The sequence below is a fragment of the Notolepis coatsorum genome (assembly GCF_963971535.1).
Source record: "Notolepis coatsorum genome assembly, chromosome: 7".
NCBI lineage: Eukaryota > Metazoa > Chordata > Actinopteri > Aulopiformes > Paralepididae > Notolepis > Notolepis coatsorum.
This window is the reverse complement of record NC_140171.1, coordinates 127,719,730-127,742,543: the sequence shown is the minus strand read 5'-3', so window position 1 is coordinate 127,742,543 and position 22,814 is coordinate 127,719,730. Positions and strand designations below refer to the sequence as shown.

General features: G+C 47.4%; 1 protein-coding gene across 1 annotated transcript in view; it reads left to right on the top strand.

Annotated features, from left to right (window-relative positions):
* The window catches only part of usp43a (ubiquitin specific peptidase 43a), a 159,236-nt gene that overhangs the window by 117,173 nt on the left and 19,249 nt on the right, over positions 1-22,814 (top strand). Inside the window, exon 7 of the mRNA XM_084319112.1 lies at positions 510-613. Coding sequence (XP_084175238.1) covers positions 510-613 — 104 coding nt within the window. The remainder of the gene's footprint in view (positions 1-509; positions 614-22,814) is intronic.

The following is a 22,814-nucleotide window of genomic DNA, read 5'->3' as shown; positions in this document are numbered from 1 at the left end:
GCTTAGGGAACATTGGGTTTAGGGAACATTAGGTTTAGGGAACATTGAGCTTAGGGAACATTGGGCTTAGGGAACATTGGGCTTAGGGAACATTGGGTTTAGGGAACATTGGGTTTAGGGAACATTAGGCTTAGGGAACATTGGGCATAGGGAACATTGGGCTTAGGGAACATTGGGTTTAGGGAACATTAGGTTTGGGGAACAAAGAGTTCATCTTCTGAGTTCATGGCACTTGGAAAACCACTGTTGGTTTAAAAGTTGTCTATTGTCTGTTTCATCTTATAACTCGAGAATGGAATCACGCAATAGGTTGAGTGAGGTGACGATCGAAAGGCGGCAAATTCAACTTTCCAACAATGTATTGGTTGATCGGCGAAAACGCAGCCCGGAGCCAACAGACGAGGGCAAAGTACCGTGCCTTAGGGGGTTAAGAGTTGTCTATATGTTGTAATACTGTAGTTGTAGTTGTATATAAAGTAATAGTTGTCTGTACGTCTCTCTCCTTACAGAATGCTGGTGTCCTCTTTAAGATCAGAGTAGTTGGAGGATCCACAGCCTACAGTTACCTGTTACCACAGGACAGCAGGCCACTCTACCACCCTGCAGTCGACAGGTAGGACACACACACACACACACACATACTGTACTCACACACACACACATACTCACACACACACACACACACACACACACACACACACACACACACACACACACACACACACACACACACACACACACACATACTCACACAGACACACATACTCACACAGACACACACACACATACACACACACACACACACACACATACTCACACACACATACACACACACACTCACACACACACACACATACACACACACACATACTCACACACACACACATACTCACACACACACACATACTCACACACACATACACACACACACATACTCACACACATACACACACACATACTCACACACATAGTCACACACACACACATAGTCACACACACACACACATACTCACACACACACACATACTCACACACACATACACACACACATACTCACACACATACACACACACATACTCACACATACACATACTCACACACACATGCACACATACATACTTACAAATATACACACACACACACATACTCACACACACATGCACACATACATACTTACAAATATACACACACACACTCACACACACACACACATACTCACACACACACACACACACACACACACACACATGCACACATACATACTTACAAATATACACTCACACTCAAACACACACATATATGCATACACACATACAAATTCAAGTTGTATGACCCAAACACAGGACAAGCACAAGGTGAAGTTCCCAAGTGTGTTTACTCAAGACATAAATACAAAACTTACATTGACAATGGCAATCACAAAGACTGAACAGCGGGAGAAAACATACTGTACAAGGGAATGATGATTATGACAAGATGCAGCTGGGAAAGAACTAGACATCCTAGACACTGACCATATAACTACATCCAAACAACACAAACCATAATACAAAGAACTGAGAGAGAGAGAGAGAGAGAGAGAGAGAGAGAGAGAGAGAGAGAGAGAGAGAGAGAGAGAGAGAGAGAGAGAGAGAGTGTGTGTGTGCGTCTGTGTGTGTACGAACAATAAATAATATCATAGAGAACAAGGCGGTGTATGGAATATTAATACAGTCTATTCCACTATAGCTACATCCGCGCGATTGGATTTCGTTCTTTTTTATTTATTTTTTTGGGACATGGTTCGTTGAGTCATGACTATAAATGTAAAATGTAATTGTTAATGATACAAATATTGTCATTTATTATTATTATAATAATTTAATTCCGAGGATGTCTGTAGAATCAATGTGAACGCAATCACTATGATTTATCCGAAATGAAGCCTTTAACCAGTTGAATCACCTGTGCATTGTATGTTACTATTGCACTTTACTGTCACATTTGCACTCTGGTTGGATGCTTGTGCTGTATAATGACAATACATTTGAATCTAATCTAATCACATTTTGATCAGTTTCAAATTGCTTTCGCGCTGCCTGTTGAATATTCCCCCATAAGGGTCAGCACGAACCAGACGCAATGGTTAGCCTCTCTTTATAAGGGGCTGCCGGGGCGTTTCTGTATGCAAATGTAGGTGTACGAGAACGCGTGCCTATATTACTAATATGCTAATATGTCTCTACTACTATGCACTCAAGACTGTAGCACTCAAGTTTGATACTTGTTTGAACAATATTATGGGTAACTTAGCTGCCAGAGTTGTACCCTTCCTGCTGACTTGTTGTACAGAACTCGTAAGTCGCTTTGGATAAAAGTGTCAGCTAAATGACTAAATGTAAATGTGATGACTGATGAGATCTCCAACAATGTAGTTGGGTCAAGAACCAAAATTCCGTGACCATTCTCTGGCTAAGATGTTTTGATGATTGATTTGACTTCTATGGACCTTTTATAAAATATTTAGCCCCTGTGTCCCTCCCAAAAATCCCGAAATTTTTTGTCAGATGGCCAAATCCAAAATACCTGCTGACGCCATCTTGATTGATTGATTGATTGATTGATTGAATTTATTTGACAATCAAAATTACATACAATACCGGTACACACATGTACAGCCATCACATATAATCTAAACACCATCTTGAAAAATTAACTTTTGATCCAGAGCACCTAGAATCATGTATGAATACACTTGTTTGTGTAAGTCAACCATGACGATTCCAATTCTGACATCAGTTTGACTCTATGACATAATAGACACATAATTTGACCCGGAAATCCAAGATGGCCACCATCCAGTAGTGCAAAAATGTAGATAGAGACAGTAGAGCGAAAATGTAACTTTTGAATGGGAAGGTAAGATTTGGTCTTTGGGCAGGGCTTCAGACTAACCTTTCCACTGATAGCACTGGTGCTACCAACGTTCCCAATAGCTAGCTAGCTAGCAACAACAACTAGTTAGCTAATATAGTCATTGTAGCCCTGTGTTTGGGGTTTGTTAACCCTTGTGTTGTGTTCGAAAGCTGTTTCTTTCAGGAGTTATTTTGATGATGTTCTGAGCACAGCCTTCTGTTTCAAAAGGTATCTTGGACCATGTCATCTCGCCATTCCTTGACATGAAGAACTCCTGTTGACCTCGCTCATCCAGGCCTTCTTCTTCAACAGACTGCGAGAGTGTGTGTGTGTGTGTGTGCACATGTGTGTGTGCGTACATGCGTGCATGTGTGTGTGTGCGTGCATGCGTGTGTTTACGTTCAAGAATAATATACGTGTCCATATTCTGTGAGAAAGGTTGAGTTCCTGTGGGGGGAGGGGTGCCAGAGGGATTGGGAGAACAGGTGCATGTTGCAAAAAGTAAGTGTTCCCGTGGAGGAAAGAGGTGGGGGTGGGGTGTCTAAAGATAAAATCTTGACTGACCCAAATTTTACCCAGAGGTACCCACAACATTTAAATGCAACCCAAACAAGTACCATGCCATTGTACCCTTTCTTGGTCCCTTCCATACACAGTGTGTGATGATGAGCTACAAGGGGAGTGAGCTAGGACATGTACTTGTGGCAGGAGGAGTTATTGCAGAGGGCTCAGTTGACCGTGCACTGAAAGGCAAGAATTACAAGAGGGGGCTGCGTTGCTTGAGGCTCATCTATGAGGCACTCATGAGTCAGCTAGTAAAGGGGAGGCTCATGTCCAACCTGGCTGATGAGACAAGGGAGAACCTTGAGATTTTGAGAGATATGAGTCTCTCCCAAGAACCCCGTGCAGCTGCACAGTGCTGGAGGATGATACTGACCTCGAGAGCCTCATCACCAATTTATTCACCCAGGTGGAGGCCAGTGACATGGCGGACTACTGGAGGGACATCCTGTCTATGACAGATGCACTCATGCAGAATGGAGTAACAATGATTTAAACTGTTTATTAGCAACTCCGAGCTTCCAGACCCCACTGTAAAGCTGTGTTAAACCCATATTGTACGCTGGGTATCTTTGCAATTCATATCTGATATATTTTTGACACACCCCCAGCCCCGCGATCACGCTTGGTTGTTATTTTTTAAACTGGTCGCGTCCCACCAGCAAGTGACTGCGGTCACAAAAGCCCCAGGCTTGCACGTAAGGGGCTATGTCACCCTGTGCTCAGTGATGCAGTGAGGCACAGTGATGCATTATAGAGTCTAATGGCTGTCAGAATGAAGGACTTCCTGTGCCGTTCAGTGGTACATCTAGGGAGTCTTAGTCTAGCACTGAACGTGTTATACTATACTATACTTGTATCAGTTTGGGAAATTAATTTGCGGTGGGCCTGCTGTGTGCAGATATTGCATCAGGGCAACGAATAAATCTCATGTACGGCAAACAGTGTGTCACATATTACCAGCTTGGGAAGCTACAGGTTTAAAAATAGATTATATAAATAAATAAAAGAAACAATGAAACCACTAGGGCTGTCTTAAATACTTCGAAGCTTCGTTCGATGGGCATGGGATTCGAATATGAAAATAAAATGTGAATATATATTTTTTGTGCAAAATCAACTCTGCCTCTCTTTGTTAACTACAACAAGCAATGCTGTTTGTTATTTAAGATGAGGTCGGACTCGGCACTGACAGATTTGTGTTCATTGTGCTGCTTTTATAAAGCCTCAAATGACGGCTTACAATATTTCATGAAACCAAAGTGTTTTGTTTGTCTAAGATTTAAAAAGGTTTACACTTTACAGCACTGACAAAGTTGAACAAAGTGCTGTACAAGTCCCACAACATTAAAAAAAGATTTTTAAAAATGTATAATAATAATAATAATAATAATAATAATAATAATAATAATAATAATAATAATAATAATAATAATAATAATAATAATAATAATAATAATAATAATAATAATAATAATAATAATAATAATAATAATAATAATAATAATAATAATAATAATAATAATAATAATAAATATTTATAATAAAAAAAAAATTAAATGTAATCTTGAAGCTTTGAATGAAAATCGAATCTCGGCCCGAAGCTTCGAATTCCAAAACAAAATTCGAAGGTCAGCCCTAGAAACCACACACGCGCCACAAGATCAGTCTTGTTTTCCTTCAGGGACACTGTTAGAGCGGTCCTTGGACCGTATCTCTCTGGAGTAAGGAGCGCGGCGCTGTTGAGAAAGCAACGCGCTGTGAGAGGATTAAAGGGGAGCCGGCAATAATGAGAGCAGCTGGACGGTGTGGATATAAGATAAGAGCTTTTCATTTCCTTTGTGCTGGAGAGCATCACACCTTTTACACAACAGGAAGGAAATGAGCTTCTCTACTCGGGCAGAGAGATATTGAATAGAGAGTAAGAGAGAGAGAGAGAGAGAGAGAGAGAGAGCTCAGATGGTCCTCATTTTGAAAATGGGTCATTCTAGGTTAGTGTGTGCGTGTGCGTGTGTGTGTGTGTGTGTGTGTGTGTGTGTGTGTGTGCACGCAGCCTGTTAGTAGGGATGTATCTGAATCTGAATTCCATATTCAGGAAAGCATCAGTATAAGTTGCTTGTTATTATTCAGATTCTAGTTGGGGGGGGGGGGGGGGGGGTTGCTGCTCCATGTCAAGTTCTCATAGGGGGGGGGGGGGGGGGGGCTGTATCTGGAACTCTGAACTGTGGGGATGGTTGCTATAATAAGTTGGTCATAACTAAATCTTTGTCTTACCTGATGATTAACCTTTCACTACCATACTACAGAAGGTTAACCTTTCACTACCACACTACAGAAGGTTAACCTTTCACTACCACACTACAGAAGGTTAACCTTTCACTACCACACTACAGAAGGTTAACCTTTCACTACCACACTACAGAAGGTTAACCTTTCACTACCACACTACAGAAGGTTAACCTTTAACTACCACACTACAGAAGGTTAACCTTTCACTACCACACTACAGAAGGTTAACCTTTCACTACCATACTACAGAAGGTTAACCTTTCACTACCACACTACAGAAGGTTAACCTTTCACTACCACACTACAGAAGGTTAACCTTTCACTACCACACTACAGAAGGTTAACCTTTCACTACCACACTACAGAAGGTTAACCTTTCACTACCACACTACAGAAGGTTAACCTTTCACTACCACACTACAGAAGGTTAACCCTTTCACTACCACACTACAGAAGGTTAACCTTTCACTACCACACTACAGACGGTTAACCTTTCACTACCACACTACAGAAGGTTAACCCTTTCACTACCACACTACAGAAGGTTAACCTTTCACTACCACACTACAGACGGTTAACCTTTCACTACCACACTACAGACGGTTAACCTTTCACTACCACACTACAGACGGTTAACCTTTCACTACCACACTACAGACTCTCGGTTAACCTTCTGTAGTGTGGTAGTGAAAGGGTTAACATTCTGTATTGTTATTGTCGCAGTGAAAGGGTTAACCATTTGGTAAGTGTGGTAGTGAAAGGGCTAAGATGCCTGTACAGCCCGGTGTCACCACATTGTCTTAAATACAACCACTAAATCCCACCTCGTGGCAATGCTGTAGATCAGCGGTTCTCAAACTACGGGTCGCGGCCCAGAAGTGGGGACGTGGGTAGGTGACAGTGGGGGTGCATTGGCAAGTAAAAGAAAATGTAATAAAAAAATCAATATAATTTATGTTCTGGCATCATATTTTGGCTAAAACGATCAAGTTCAACAACTTCTGCTTTTATTTTGATATTCCTTAATTCCTCGTTGAAATTACGCAATACATTAAGTGTGGGGTTGCCAAAAGAAATCCTAAATAAAATGGGGTTGTGGTATAAAAAAGGTCAGAACCCCTGCTGTAGATGAACACCAGGGATAACGTTAGCCTGCGACACGAGCATTCCTCAATATATTGCACTGGCATTGTGCGAGGAAGGATGGGAACATGGAGAAGCGAGCGTTATACTGCATTGCAATCTGCGGCCGTTCGAGGGTCTCCTGGGGGTTCAGGAAAAGCGAGGCCTCTTGAGTTAGAACACTTGGGTTCCGTCGCTGACACACAACCCCCGCTGCTCCCGTCAGCCGGGGATGTATCTCCACTTGTTCTCTCAACAGGCGCAATTACACCAACTCACTCTCCGCTTCCTCCCGTGTAAGGTGTTTGACCTCTGGAGGCGGTCGGCCATAGAGAAACACACATGGGGGTAATTGAATTCCCTTTGATGTTACCTGAGACATGGGGTGGCTGGAGGCGGGCGGTTTTCAGATAGGATTGGATTACTGAGATGGACCGTAGCGAGAGACGGGAATGGGAAAGCGGGAAGGAGAGAGCGAAAGAGAGAGAGAGACGGGGAGGAGAAGAGAGAAAAAGAGGATAGAAGAGAGGAGAGAGCAGGATAATCGGAAAGAAACACGTTAGGCATCAAATACCATGAATACAGGAATTCTTTGTGACCATGGTGCAGAGGAGAACAATTCAGAAACTCTGTGCAGGCTGATGGATCTTATACAAATACTGGTCTTTATTCATACAATTAAAATTAGGTTTTAATTGTATGAATAAAGAACATAATTCTCCCTTGCTAGTTGCACCTTGGTTGAAGGATGACGTTGCAATAGATCTTTGTTTCTCTTTGACAACAGTGCCGAGACATTCAACAACAACAACAACAACAACAACAACAACAACAACAACAACAACAATAACAACAGAGGATCTAGTGGAGGAAAGGGATGCTAAGGACAAGAGGGTAGAGAGCAGGAAGGGAAGGGAGAGAGGGCAGGAAGGAGAGAGGGAGCAGGAAGGGAAGGGAGAGAGGGCAGGAAGGGAGAGAGGGCAGGAAGGAGAGAGAGGGCAGGAAGGGAAGGGAGAGAGGGCAGGAAGGGAAGGGAGAGAGGGCAGGAAGGAGAGAGGGAGCAGGAAGGGAAGGGAGAGAGGGCAGGAAGGGAGAGAGAGAGGGCAGGAAGGGAGAGAGAGAGGGCAGGAAGGGAAGGGAGAGAGAGAGGGCAGGAAGGGAAGGGAGAGAGGGCAGGAAGGGAAGGGAGAGAGGGCAGGAAGGGAAGGGAGAGAGGGCAGGAAGGGAAGGGAGAGGGGCAGGAAGGGAAGGGAGAGGGGCAGGAAGGGAAGGGAGAGAGAGCAGGAAGGGAAGGGAGAGAGAGCAGGAAGGGAAGGGAGAGAGGGCAGGAAGGGAAGGGAGAGAGGGGGCAGGAAGGGAAGGGAGAGGGGCAGGAAGGGAAGGGAGAGGGGCAGGAAGGGAAGGGAGAGAGAGCAGGAAGGGAAGGGAGAGGGGCATGAAGGGAAGGGAGAGAGGGGGCAGGAAGGGAAGGGAGAGAGGGCAGGAAGGGAAGGGAGAGGGGGCAGGAAGGGAAGGGAGAGAGGGCAGGAAGGGAAGGGAGAGAGAGCAGGAAGGGAAGGGAGAGAGAGCAGGAAGGGAAGGGAGAGAGGGCAGGAAGGGAAGGGAGAGGGGGCAGGAAGGGAAGGGAGAGAGGGCAGGAAGGGAAGGGAGAGAGAGCAGGAAGGGAAGGGAGAGAGAGCAGGAGGGGAAGGGAGAGGGGCAGGAAGGGAAGGGAGAGAGGGCAGGAAGGGAAGGGAGAGAGAGCAGGAAGGGAAGGGAGAGAGGGCAAGAAGGGAAGGGAGAGAGAGCAGGAAGGGAAGGGAGAGAGAGCAGGAAGGGAAGGGAGAGGGGCAGGAAGGGAAGGGAGAGAGAGCAGGAAGGGAAGGGAGAGAGGGCAGGAAGGGAAGGGAGAGAGAGCAGGAAGGGAAGGGAGAGGGGGCAGGAAGGGAAGGGAGAGAGAGCAGGAAGGGAAGGGAGAGAGAGCAGAAAGGGAAGGGAGAGAGAGCAGGAAGGGAAGGGAGAGAGAGCAGGAAGGGAAGGGAGAGGGGGCAGGAAGGGAAGGGAGAGAGAGCAGGAAGGGAAGGGAGAGAGAGCAGGAAGGGAAGGGAGAGAGAGCAGGGAGGGAAGGGAGAGGGGGCAGGAAGGGAAGGGAGATGGGGCAGGAAGGGAAGGGAGAGAGGGCAGGAAGGGAAGGGAGAGGGGGGGCAGGAAGGGAAGGGAGAGAGAGCAGGAAGGGAAGGGAGAGAGGGCAGGAAGGGAAGGGAGAGGGGGGGCAGGAAGGGAAGGGAGAGAGAGCAGGAAGGGAAGGGAGAGAGGGCAGGAAGGGAAGGGAGAGAGAGAGGGCAGGAAGGGAAGGGAGAGAGGGCAGGAAGGGAAGGGAGAGAGAGAGGGCAGGAAGGGAAGGGAGAGAGGGCAGGAAGGGAAGGGAGAGAGAGAGCAGGAAGGGAAGGGAGAGAGGGCAGGAAGGGAAGGGAGAGAGAGAGGGCAGGAAGGGAAGGGAGAGAGAGCAGGAAGGGAAGGGAGAGAGAGCAGGAAGGGAAGGGAGAGAGGGCAGGAAGGGAAGGGAGAGAGAGCAGGAAGGGAAGGGAGATGGGGCAGGAAGGGAAGGGAGAGAGGGCAGGAAGGGAAGGGAGAGGGGGCAGGAAGGGAAGGGAGAGAGAGGGCAGGAAGGGAAGGGAGAGAGAGAGGGCAGGAAGGGAAGGGAGAGAGGGCAGGAAGGGAAGGGAGAGAGGGCAGGAAGGGAAGGGAGAGAGAGAGGGCAGGAAGGGAAGGGAGAGAGGGCAGGAAGGGAAGGGAGAGGGGGCAGGAAGGGAAGGGAGAGAGAGAGGGCAGGAAGGGAAGGGAGAGAGGGCAGGAAGGGAAGGGAGAGAGAGCAGGAAGGGAAGGGAGAGAGGGGGCAGGAAGGGAAGGGAGAGAGAGCAGGAAGGGAAGGGAGAGAGAGCAGGAAGGGAAGGGAAGGGAGAGAGAGCAGGAAGGGAAGGGAGAGAGAGCAGGAAGGGAAGGGAGAGAGAGCAGGAAGGGAAGGGAGAGAGGGCAGGAAGGGAAGGGAGAGAGAGCAGGAAGGGAAGGGAGATGGGGCAGGAAGGGAAGGGAGAGAGGGCAGGAAGGGAAGGGAGAGAGAGCAGGAAGGGAAGGGAGAGAGAGCAGGAGGGGAAGGGAGAGAGAGCAGGAAGGGAAGGGAGAGAGAGCAGGAAGGGAAGGGAGAGAGGGGGCAGGAAGGGAAGGGAGAGAGAGCAGGAAGGGAAGGGAGAGAGAGAGGGCAGGAAGGGAAGGGAGAGAGAGCAGGAAGGGAAGGGAGAGAGGGGGCAGGAAGGGAAGGGAGAGAGAGCAGGAAGGGAAGGGAGAGAGGGGGCAGGAAGGGAAGGGAGAGAGAGAGGGCAGGAAGGGAAGGGAGAGAGAGCAGGAAGGGAAGGGAGAGAGGGGGCAGGAAGGGAAGGGAGAGAGAGAGGGCAGGAAGGGAAGGGAGAGAGGGCAGGAAGGGAAGGGAGAGAGAGCAGGAAGGGAAGGGAGAGAGAGAGGGCAGGAAGGGAAGGGAGAGAGAGAGGGCAGGAAGGGAAGGGAGAGAGAGAGGGCAGGAAGGGAAGGGAGAGAGAGAGCAGGAAGGGAAGGGAGAGAGAGCAGGAAGGGAAGGGAGAGGGGGCAGGAAGGGAAGGGAGAGAGAGCAGGAAGGGAAGGGAGAGAGAGCAGGAAGGGAAGGGAGAGAGAGCAGGAAGGGAAGGGAGAGAGGGGGCAGGAAGGGAAGGGAGAGAGAGCAGGAAGGGAAGGGAGAGAGAGAGGGCAGGAAGGGAAGGGAGAGAGAGCAGGAAGGGAAGGGAGAGAGGGGGCAGGAAGGGAAGGGAGAGAGAGCAGGAAGGGAAGGGAGAGAGGGGGCAGGAAGGGAAGGGAGAGAGAGAGGGCAGGAAGGGAAGGGAGAGAGAGCAGGAAGGGAAGGGAGAGAGGGGGCAGGAAGGGAAGGGAGAGAGAGAGGGCAGGAAGGGAAGGGAGAGAGGGCAGGAAGGGAAGGGAGAGAGAGCAGGAAGGGAAGGGAGAGAGAGAGGGCAGGAAGGGAAGGGAGAGAGAGAGGGCAGGAAGGGAAGGGAGAGAGAGAGGGCAGGAAGGGAAGGGAGAGAGAGAGCAGGAAGGGAAGGGAGAGAGGGGGCAGGAAGGGAAGGGAGAGAGAGAGGGCAGGAAGGGAAGGGAGAGAGGGCAGGAAGGGAAGGGAGAGAGGGCAGGAAGGGAAAGGAGAGAGAGGGCAGGAAGGGAAGGGAGAGAGGGCAGGAAGGGAAGGGAGAGAGAGCAGGAAGGGAAGGGAGAGAGGGCAGGAAGGGAAGGGAGAGAGAGAGGGCAGGAAGGGAAGGGAGAGAGGGCAGGAAGGGAAGGGAGAGAGGGCAGGAAGGGAAGGGAGAGAGGGCAGGAAGGGAAGGGAGAGAGGGCAGGAAGGGAAGGGAGAGAGGGGGCAGGAAGGGAAGGGAGAGAGGGCAGGAAGGGAAGGGAGAGAGGGCAGGAAGGGAAGGGAGAGAGGGCAGGAAGGGAAGGGAGAGAGGGCAGGAAGGGAAGGGAGAGAGGGGGCAGGAAGGGAAGGGAGAGAGGGCAGGAAGGGAAGGGAGAGAGAGCAGGAAGGGAAGGGAGAGAGAGCAGGAAGGGAAGGGAGAGAGAGAGGGCAGGAAGGGAAGGGAGAGAGAGGGCAGGACGGGAAGGGAGAGAGGGCAGGAAGGGAAGGGAGAGAGAGCAGGAAGGGAAGGGAGAGAGGGCAGGAAGGGAAGGGAGAGAGAGAGGGCAGGAAGGGAAGGGAGAGAGAGAGGGCAGGAAGGGAAGGGAGAGAGGGCAGGAAGGGAAGGGAGAGAGAGCAGGAAGGGAAGGGAGAGAGAGAGGGCAGGAAGGGAAGGGAGAGAGAGAGGGCAGGAAGGGAAGGGAGAGAGGGCAGGAAGGGAAGAGAGAGAGGGCAGGAAGGGAAGGGAGAGAGAGGGCAGGAAGGGAAGGGAGAGAGGGCAGGAAGGGAAGGGAGAGAGAGCAGGAAGGGAAGGGAGAGAGGGCAGGAAGGGAAGGGAGAGAGAGAGGGCAGGAAGGGAAGGGAGAGAGGGCAGGAAGGGAAGGGAGAGAGGGCAGGAAGGGAAGGGAGAGAGAGAGCAGGAAGGGAAGGGAGAGAGGGCAGGAAGGGAAGGGAGAGAGAGGGCAGGAAGGGAAGGGAGAGAGAGCAGGAAGGGAAGGGAGAGAGGGCAGGAAGGGAAGGGCGAGAGAGAGGGCAGGAAGGGAAGGGAGAGAGGGCAGGAAGGGAAGGGAGAGAGGGCAGGAAGGGAAGGGAGAGAGGGCAGGAAGGGAAGGGAGAGAGAGAGGGCAGGAAGGGAAGGGAGAGAGAGCAGGAAGGGAAGGGAGAGAGAGAGCAGGAAGGGAAGGGAGAGAGAGCAGGAAGGGAAGGGAGAGAGAGAGCAGGAAGGGAAGGGAGAGAGAGAGCAGGAAGGGAAGGGAGAGAGGGCAGGAAGGGAAGGGAGAGAGAGGGCAGGAAGGGAAGGGAGAGAGAGCAGGAAGGGAAGGGAGAGAGAGCAGGAAGGGAAGGGAGAGAGAGCAGGAAGGGAAGGGAGAGAGGGCAGGAAGGGAAGGGAGAGAGAGCAGGAAGGGAAGGGAGAGAGGGCAGGAAGGGGAGGGAGAGAGGGCAGGAAGGGAAGGGAGAGGGGGCAGGAAGGGAAGGGAGAGAGGGAGCAGGAAGGAGAGAGGGATCAGGGCTGCAGGAGAGAGGGAGCAGGAACGAGAGAGGGAGCAGGAAGGAGAGAGGGAGCAGGAAGGAGAGAGGGTGCAGGAAGGAGAGAGGGAGCAGGGCTGCAGGAGAGAGGGAGCAGGAAGGAGAGAGGGAGCAGGAAGGAGAGAGGGAGCAGGAAGGAGAGAGGGAGCAGGAAGGAGAGGGGGCAGGAAGGAGAGAGGGATCAGGTCTGAAGGAGAGAGGGAGCAGGAAGGAGAGAGGGAGCAGGAAGGAGAGAGGGAGCAGGTCTGAAGGAGAGAGGGAGCAGGAAGGAGAGAGGGAGCAGGTCTGAAGGAGAGAGGGAGCAGGAAGGAGAGAGGGAGCAGGAAGGAGAGAGGGAGCCGGAAGGAGAGAGGGAGCAGGAAGGAGAGAGGGAGCAGGAAGGAGAGAGGGAGCAGGAAGGAGAGAGGGAGCAGGAAGGAGAGAGGGATCAGGTCTGAAAGAGAGAGGGAGCAGGAAGGAGAGAGGGAGCAGGAAGGAGAGAGGGATCAGGTCTGAAAGAGAGAGGGAGCAGGAAGGGAAGGGAGAGAGAGCAGGAAGGGAAGGGAGAGAGGGAGCAGGAAGGAGAGAGGGAGCAGGAAGGGAAGGGAGAGAGAGCAGGAAGGGAAGGGAGAGAGGGAGCAGGAAGGAGAGAGGGAGCAGGAAGGGAAGGGAGAGAGAGCAGGAAGGGAAGGGAGAGAGGGAGCAGGAAGGAGAGAGGGAGCCGGAAGGAGAGAGGGAGCAGGGCTGCAGGAGAGAGGGAGCAGGAAGGAGAGAGGGAGCAGGAAGGAGAGAGGGAGCAGGAAGGAGAGAGGGGGCAGGAAGGAGAGAGGGAGCCGGAAGGAGAGAGGGAGCAGGAAGGAGAGAGGGAGCAGGAAGGAGAGAGGGAGCAGGCCTGAAGGAGAGAGGGAGCAGGAAGGAGAGAGGGAGCAGGAAGGAGAGAGGGAGCAGGAAGGAGAGAGGGAGCAGGAAGGAGAGAGGGAGCAGGAAGGAGAGAGGGAGCAGGAAGGAGAGAGGGAGCAGGAAGGAGAGAGGGAGCAGGAAGGAGAGAGGGAGCAGGAAGGAGTGAGGGAGCAGGAAGGAGAGAGGGAGCAGGAAGGAGAGAGGGAGCAAGGAGAGAGGGAGCAGGAAGGAGAGAGGGAGCAGGAAGGAGAGAGGGAGCAGGCCTTCCTCAGTTACTGAATATGTATTTTAAGTTCTAATTTCACTGTAATTTCCTGCTCCACTCATTTCCTCGTTAAGCCCCCTGATAGGTCTCTTATGAGTCTCTCTCCCCAAGAGGCTTTCAAGCACGCTCTCGAATGTGCAGACATGAGTACAGGCTTTCTTCCAAAGTGTTGTACTAAATCCCTAAATAATATGACGCCATATTCGAATCTCATGGCTGCACACAGAGTAGGTTTCAGCATTTATCTCAGGGCTTGTACTGATTGGAGCCCCGTTGATTTGACATTGACTAGCCAGAGCAGTGGATGTTGTCCAGTATGAAGAACGGCATGGATTGCACTGAGAAAAGGACTCTACTGATCAACAACACCATCAACGAGTAGGACATGGCTAGGGGTCCAGAATTCGGCTTTCCATCACTAACTGTCTGTCTAATGACTCTCTGCTGTTTAAAATAAATCATTACATCACGCGCAGGATGGGGTGTGAGAATTAGATCATGCCTAGGGGTGGTCGTTAGACACCCCCTAGGCATGGTCTAATTCTCACAACCCACGACTACACGTGGTGTAATGGCTTTTATACAACTGGCGCATTCATCCAACCTTATTGCTATACAATAAACACACATTAATTGAAGATTTATTGAAAAAAACATCCGCAGAAAAAGTAGTTCCCAAAAAAAAAAGATAAGTTGCCTCCATGTGGAAGCAGCTCGGAAGTGCATCCAACTGTTCTCAGTAACATCCAACAAACTAAGACATCCAACTGTCTCTCAACTAAGACATCCAACAAACTAAGACATCCAACTGTCTTTCAACTAGACATCCAACAAACTAAGACATCCAACTGTCTTTCAACTAGACATCCAACAAACTAACACATCCAACTTTTCTTTTGTTTTGAACCTACTTTCTATAGAACTTCATTCTTAGGCCATGGTTAGACTAGTGTATTCCTGGCGTTTTTTTATACGTTTTTGACGACGTTTCATGTCCCTATTACACAGAAATGCGTTTTTTGGCGTTTTTTTGTGGATACGGCTGAAACGCAAAATTGTGTTTGTGTTTGGAGATACGCAAAAAAAACGCTTCGACAACAGCGTGTAGTCAGCACGGAGCCGTTGTTGCGAAAACGCCCATGCGCAGTAGATACCATCTGCGTGCCCTTCCGGTGACAACAGTGTGTGTGTTTGGGACATAGCTCCGTGTCCCAAATAGCTTCAGCTACCATGTGTTGTCAAGTTATTGTTATAAGGACCCCAGTCCAAGCTACAACAGTCTGCATTCCCTTAACAATTGTTTGTATTGAGCCGTATTGTATTGTACCCATATGCAATATGTTAAATAAAGTTTACATCCATTCATTCTGCTAGCATTACCGATTGCATGAGCAGCTGGCTAACGTGAGCTATCAGGATTCAGACCCTGTTTAGCTCAGAGCTCCTCTTTCAACTTAACAAGCATTAAACAAAATGGCCCAGTCATCTATTCACCTTTGTTTAATACACACAGCGTTGTCTCTAATGTTATCTAACTACTGATAGCTCGCGATATCATCAGTTTGGTGCTGGCTAAGTAGCGTGAGCTAACGTTAGCTTCTAGCCACAATGCTATATTGTTATAATGGCATACTCCATTGACGTTAGCATGCAGCTAACAATGCTACCGATCTTTTTTTAGACTAAACTATCCGCTCTTGGTGGTCACTTGTGTTGATGTTAGTTTTGTTTCATCAACAAATGACAGGCAGAACACAGTGAATGTATCCGTTTTGTTTATTGCACTTTTATTAGGCTTTGCTGAAAAGGAATTGCTGCATTGGGTAACTAGGCAAAAGATGGTGGCCGCCTTGTTGACATTTGCTTTGCAGGCACATTCAAGTTCTGATTGGTTGAAATTGCCTTCATGTTTGCCACCTACTGCCACCTACTGCTTTGGCAGTGTACTACATCAGTGTGCTCGGGTGACAAAAACGAAAAGAAAAAAAATGAAAGTGTGACTCGAGGCGCACGACGTCGCGGCGAAACGCCTATGACGACGATACGAAAATGATACGAAAGGTGTAACCGCTGCCTTAGATGCTTCTATAGAAAGTAGGTAAAACAAATAAAAAAATGTAACCTACTTTCTATAGAAGAAGCTGGGATGTGCGCTGTTTTAAGTGAGCGTGGGTTATTGAATTGATTGATTGATTGCTAATTTTATTACGGTCCGCCTTGTTTCCAACTGGTTAAGTTTAGGCACTATTTCGAAGTCGCTCTCTTTCGAAGTTGGTTAAGGTTAGAGTTTGGAATCAGGGCTGGTTGATTGATTGATTGATTGATTGAAAGGTTTATTAACAGATTGCAGAATGGGTACAGTACAGTACAGCTCAATACATACAATTGTTAAGGGGATGCAGACCAGAGAAAGACTTTCGTCTTGTTTACATCAGGGTCCCCCATTTTCACTTCATCATAACATATATGACATACATGACATACAGATAGACAGTACTGCTACATCGATACATTTATGACATATCAGATTTGCAAATACAGTACTGTTTGTGATACAAAAAGTGTCCAGAAAAAGAGTGTATATACATTTGACGTAGAAACTGTACATTGGGGGAGGTTGGGTGGGGTTGGGTGGGTGGGTGGGGGCTGTACATTGGAGGTGGGGGGGGGGGGGGGGTGTTGGGTAGGGGGGGGGACACTGTACACTGTACATTGGAATACTGACAAAGCCATACTTGGTAATTTACTGTACAACTGGGTTAGGACATTTGTAGGGGCCAGTTTCGAATTGCAGTCTCCCGTAGGTGTTCTTTGAGAGTGTTTTTGAAAGTGGGTAGTGATTCACATTCCTTTACAGCTTTGGGTAGGGCGTTCCACATTGATGTGGCATAATTGCGAAACGTGTTTAGTCCCTTGTTTGAGCCGAATCTGGGTTTAACATGATTTGTGGAGCTCCCTCTGGTGTTGTGATCGTGGTATTCACTGACCTTTGGGAAGTATTTTGACATGTACATGGGTACCTTGGTCGCGTAGTGTATCTTGTAGACCAGGCCCATTGCAAGTTGCTGTACTCTGTCGTCTACTCTAAGCCATCCTAGGTTGTCAAAGTGGGCAGGGGTGAGGTGGGTTCTAGGAGTAAGGTCAAGCAGTAGTCTGACCAGTTTGTTTTGAGATGTTTGTAATTGTGTTTTTAGCGCCTTTGAGGTGCTTTGGTACCATGAGGTGCACACATAGTCGTAGTACCCTTGAATGAGTGCTCCTGCCAGAGTCTTCAGGGTATTCTTGTTTACCAGAGAGGAGATCCGGTACAAGAATCGAGTTCGTTGGTTGACTTTTTTTATTACATTGGATGCCATTTTGTCACAGGAAAGATTAGCCTCTAGGATGGAACCCAGGTAGGTAATTTCATCTTTCCTTGTGACAATATTGTCACCCACTGTAACCGAGAAGCCGTCGGTCTTGCTGAGTTTGTTATTTGAACCGAAGAGAATGGACTCTGTTTTGCCCATGTGTAATGATAGTTTGTTGTCGGCGAGCCATATGCAGATTTTGCCTAGTTCTGAGCTGAGGGCTTTTTCAACCTGTAACTTGTTCTTGTCAGAGACCAGCAGGGCTGAGTCGTCCGCAAACAGGAACAAGTTGCAGTCACAAGCTGACGACATGTCATTTGCATAAATTAGGAATAGTAGCGGTCCTAGTATGCTTTCTTGTGGAACACCACAGTTCACTGTGAGGGGAGGGGATAGGGTACCGTTTACCTCCACCATCTGTTCTCTCCCCTCCAGGTAGGATTGTAGGTCTATCGCCCTGCTCTAAAGACAAACTCTAACCTTAACCAACTTCGAAAAAGAGAGCGACTTCGAAAGAGTGCCTAAACTTAACCAGTTGGAAACAAGGCGGACAGTAATAAAATGTGCAATTAATCAATCAATCAATCAATTTGCGCGATTTTTATTTTGTTCCACAATGACTCATGACCCATCAATTACATCATCCAACATTTAACGTTACGTTTAAGAAACTAACACATTCGCCGTGACAGAATCGTTTTTCATAAAAGGTCGCTTTCACACAGGGGCTGTTTGGTTCGGACTATCGGACCAGAATTCGATAGTCCGGTTTTTCGGGTTTGTGTGAATGCGCGTCGAACTCGGTCCGCGGACCAAACACACGAACTCTGGTCCGACCAAAAACATAGGTCTCGGTTCGCTTCATCGGACCAAACGCGGACCAAATATAGGAAGTGCTTATTATTACCACTGCGTGCGGCATTCACTGCAAAACAAGCACACTGTATCTATCTCTCTATCTATCTATCTATCTATCTATCTATCTATCTATCTATCTATCTATCTATCTATCTATCTATCTATCTATCTATCTATCTATCTATCTATCTATCTCTCTATCTATCTATCTATCTATCTATCTATCTATCTATCTATCTATCTATCTATCTATCTATCTATCTATCTATCTATCTATATATCTATATATCTATATATCTATATATCTAACTGTGCATCTTGGGTAGAAGGAAGATAAAACGCGGCTTATTATATTATTACCGAGGCGCGCGGCATTCACTGCAAAACAAGCACACTGTACACATATGGGCAGAAGACCAAATAAGACTACTTGTGGGCACTCATAAAAACAACGCGGTGTACAAGTTGTTTAGCGAGAGGATGTTGGTAATGGGCTTCAATAGAACAATGGATCAATGTCACGTCAAAATAAAAAAAACTCCGCCTCCGCTGATCTGGAGGGCTCGCAGTCCACACACACAGACACACACATGCGCGCGCGCACACACGGGCTCGCAGCCACACACACACATTTCCACTCTCTATTGTCCAATAGACGAGCGCCATTTTCGACCGCGTGACATTGTTAAGTTTTGGTGCGCCTGACAAATTGCTGTGTGAATGCAGACGAACCAAATGATGAATGCAACAATGTTGCAACTTCACCACCAGAACCGCACAGAGTCCACCAAAACTATATGTGAAAGCACCCTTAAGTCTTTATGACCCTATCACCATATCCTTTTGTAATGTTTACTGTCCGACGTGTCCGCCATCTTGCTTTCACTTCTAAAAACTCTCATGGCGGAGTGATAGTAATGCGGTTGTGGGCAGGTCCTGGGACCAAGAGCGTGGGGTTATTACAAATACCCACGTCACGTGTAAGTTGACTGTTTCAGCCAATCAGAATGGAGACATTTGCATGCCGTTGTATAATGCTTAATACACACTGTACTTTTTTTCCTATTGCTAGGTTTTAGTGAGTCGTTCCTTATCTTCAGTGGGGAAAGTCTGGGAGTGTCTCATATATATATAACGTCTGGGAGTGTCACATATATATATAAAGTCTGGGAGTGTCACATATATATATATAAAGTCTGGGAGTGTCACATATATATATAAAGTCTGGGAGTGTCACATATATATATATAAAGTCTGTGAGTGTCACATATATATATAAAGTCTGGGAGTGTCACATATATATATATAAAGTCTGGGAGTGTCACATATATATATATAAAGTCTGGGAGTGTCACATATATATATAAAGTCTGGGAGTGTCACATATATATATATAAAGTCTGGGAGTGTCACATATATATATAAAGTCTGGGAGTGTCACATATATATATATAAAGTCTGGGAGTGTCACATATATATATAAAGTCTGGGAGTGTCACATATATATATAAAGTCTGGGAGTGTCACATATATATATATAAAGTCTGGGAGTGTCACATATATATATAAAGTCTGGGAGTGTCACATACCGGTATATATAAAGTCTGGGAGTGTCACATATATATATATAAAGTCTGGGAGTGTCACACATATATATGCAACAACTTTATATATATATGCAACACTCCCAGACTATATATATATATATATATATATATATATATATAGTCTGGGAGTGTTGCATATATATATAAAGTCTGGGAGTGTTGCATATATATAAAGTCTGGGAGTGTCAGATATATATATGGATTTTATGGTTGTGTTTGTTCTGGATCTATTGTGATTATTTCTTCTTGCCTTGTAAAGCCCATGGGGGAAATTCCATGTGATCTTGGCTACAAATTTGATTAGATTTGATTTGATTTGGCGGGTAAGTGGCACAGTGGGCAAGGCGCTCGCCACTAATGCAGGATATGCTGGGTTCGAGCCCAGCTCTCGGCATTGCTACCAGCTTGGCTGGTCGTTCATACTAATACAATTGCCAAGTGTTAGAGGGTGGGAAAGCCGGTGGGTGGGGATTGGACGTTGTGGACAGCGACTCCTACAGGTCGGTTGGTGCGCCTGTACAGCAGAATCAGGAAGTAATGGGGGCAGCGTGAGCCTCCCACGCGTTACTCCTCGCCACTGAGAGATCGCGCTGTACAGGTGAAAAGATGCGACAGCTGCCTCCTCGTGTACCGGAGGGGACACGTGACGCAAGGCTTGGTCCTCACTGCAGCCGACCAGTGGGAGGCATAGTCTAGCAACGTTTGAGACGGGGGAGGGAAGAATAGAAAGGGAGAATTGGCGAGGCGAAATTGGGATGGGAGAAAAATAGAAAAAATAAGGAGAAAAAAGTGGATAAAAAAAATCAAAAGATTTGATTTGATTTGTGGAGGAATCCCTTTCTTCGTCCTAACAATAGCACACCTAGAGAGCCAATGTCCCTAAACCCCCCTGACCCCCACCCTTCTCTATCCACAAGAGAGCTGGACCCCCTTCTCCACCTCAGTGTTCTCCCAGATGGCCTTGATGACAGAACTCCTCTTATAGCCCAAGTTCATTTAACCTACATGTACCTTGTATACTGTATGTTTTCACTATTAACCCTTTCACTATCACATTACCAAAGGGTTAACCCTTTCACTGCGACAATACAGCAGGTTAACCCTTTCACTGCCACAAGACAAATGGTTAACCCTTTCAGAACCGTCTGTAGTGTGGTAGTGAAAGGGTTAACCTTCTGTAGTGTGGCAGTGAAAGGGTTACACCTATATTGATCATGGGTTTGGTTCCACCACACTCTCAATATCCCTGCAGGTGTGAGAGTTGTTTGACTTTATTATTTTGGACCAACAGATATCAATGTGGACTGTGTTGTTGAAGCTTTGAGCCATTCACTTATTTACTGCCAGAACAAGTGAGCTTCACCACTGGGCTGTTGTCTCAGGAGGACTCACACACACACACACACACACACACACACACACACACACACACACACACACACACACACACACACACACACACACACACACACACACACACACACACACACACACACACACACACACACACACACACACACACACACACACACACACACACACACACACACACACACACACATACACACACACACACACGTATGTATGAATATCACACATTCACACTCATAAGGACACAGAAGTAGCTATTGTGTATAAGCTCTCTCTCTCCCACGTGTATTTCGTCCTACTTGAGATGGAGAGAGGCAGAATCAAATTCAAAATGAATTTCTGCTCTCTGGTCTCTGCCAAGTATATTATCTCCAGAGCTTTTATTGGCACAATCGTGCGCTATTTTAAGATGCCCGTACAGCCCTGTGTCACTACAGGTCATACTGCAGGAGTCACAGACTGCATCAGGACACATCAAGACTGTGCTCGACTGTTCTATTCTATTCAGTATCCTGTAACGTCATCATGGAGTACTGAGCGATACTATATTAATACTACTGGTTAGGGCTGGGCGATATGGAAAAAAATCATATCGCGATAACGATATGATAATGTTATCATATTTCTCGATATCGATAATTATCGAAATTGTTATAAGTATAATATTTTTTTTCTTTTTTTTAAACAACAGATGCATGTTTATTTTGCAGCAATTCTTTGTCATTGCCGCCATCTTTAGTGTTACATCCCCTCACACTCCAGTTCTCAGGCTGCAGCTGGTTTAAAAGCGAAAGTAAACCGGCTTCTCTGCTGGCTGTGGCTCCAGGGGAGTTGAACAGTTCTGGCTCTGCTAGTTTATTTTCGATCTTTTGGCGCTTTTTTGGTGGACAAACCACCGCACATGTGCACCGTGACTCGTGACTGGAGTCTAGTTCTGCTAGCACACATAGCCTACTGTGTAAAGACGGTTTCAAACTGTATTTTAAGCAAACAAAATAAATGGACAAGAGAAAAATAAATCTCAATTTGGTCAGTATTGTCATTTGGACAAGCAAAGCCATTACTTTAAGTTGCAGGCAAGAAAGACAAGTCTGTCCACTGTCTCTGGTTTTAAAACTGTCCTGTTGCAGGTCACACAAAAAAAATAAAAAAAATATTAAAAAAAAAATATATAAAAAAAAACGATTTTTCGATTTTTTTTTATTTCGACATCGATTATTCAAATATATCGTGATATTTATCGTTATATCGCCCAGCCCTACTACTGGTACGTTACTCGCGTCACTCTTGAACAGCTGTGGTTTGGGGATCAAGAAAAGAGGGCAGGGTTTGAGACGGGTCAATTAGCCATGAAGAAAAGCACCGTTCCTGAAACACAGCTCAAGTCTTTCAAAAGGAGCTTCTATGCTCAACGACAATAAGACTATGTAACAAGCCATCATCTACACTCACAGCACACACATCCACACGTACACACTCACTTTAAACAAACAACTCACTGCAGCACCCACTTTACCCACTTTAGACACTTTAACACACTTTATATATATATATTTTTTTTTTATCCACTTTTTCTCCCATTTTCTCTATTTTCTCCCATCCCAATTTCGTATCATCCAATCCAACCCTCCCCTGTCACGAACGCTGTTTCTTGCCTCCCACAAGCCGGCTGCAATGTGGACTAAGTCATACATAGCACAAGTCCCCTCCGGTACTTGAGGTAACAGCAGTCGCATCTTTTCACCTGCGCAGCTCGATCTCTCAGTGGCGAGGAGTAACGCGTGGGAGGCTCACGCTGCCCCCGACACTTCCTGATTCTACTGCGCAGGCGCACCAACCGACCTGTAGGAGTCGCTGTCCACAACGCCCGATCCCCACCCATCAGTTTCCCACACCCTAATACGGCCAATGTGTATTAGTAT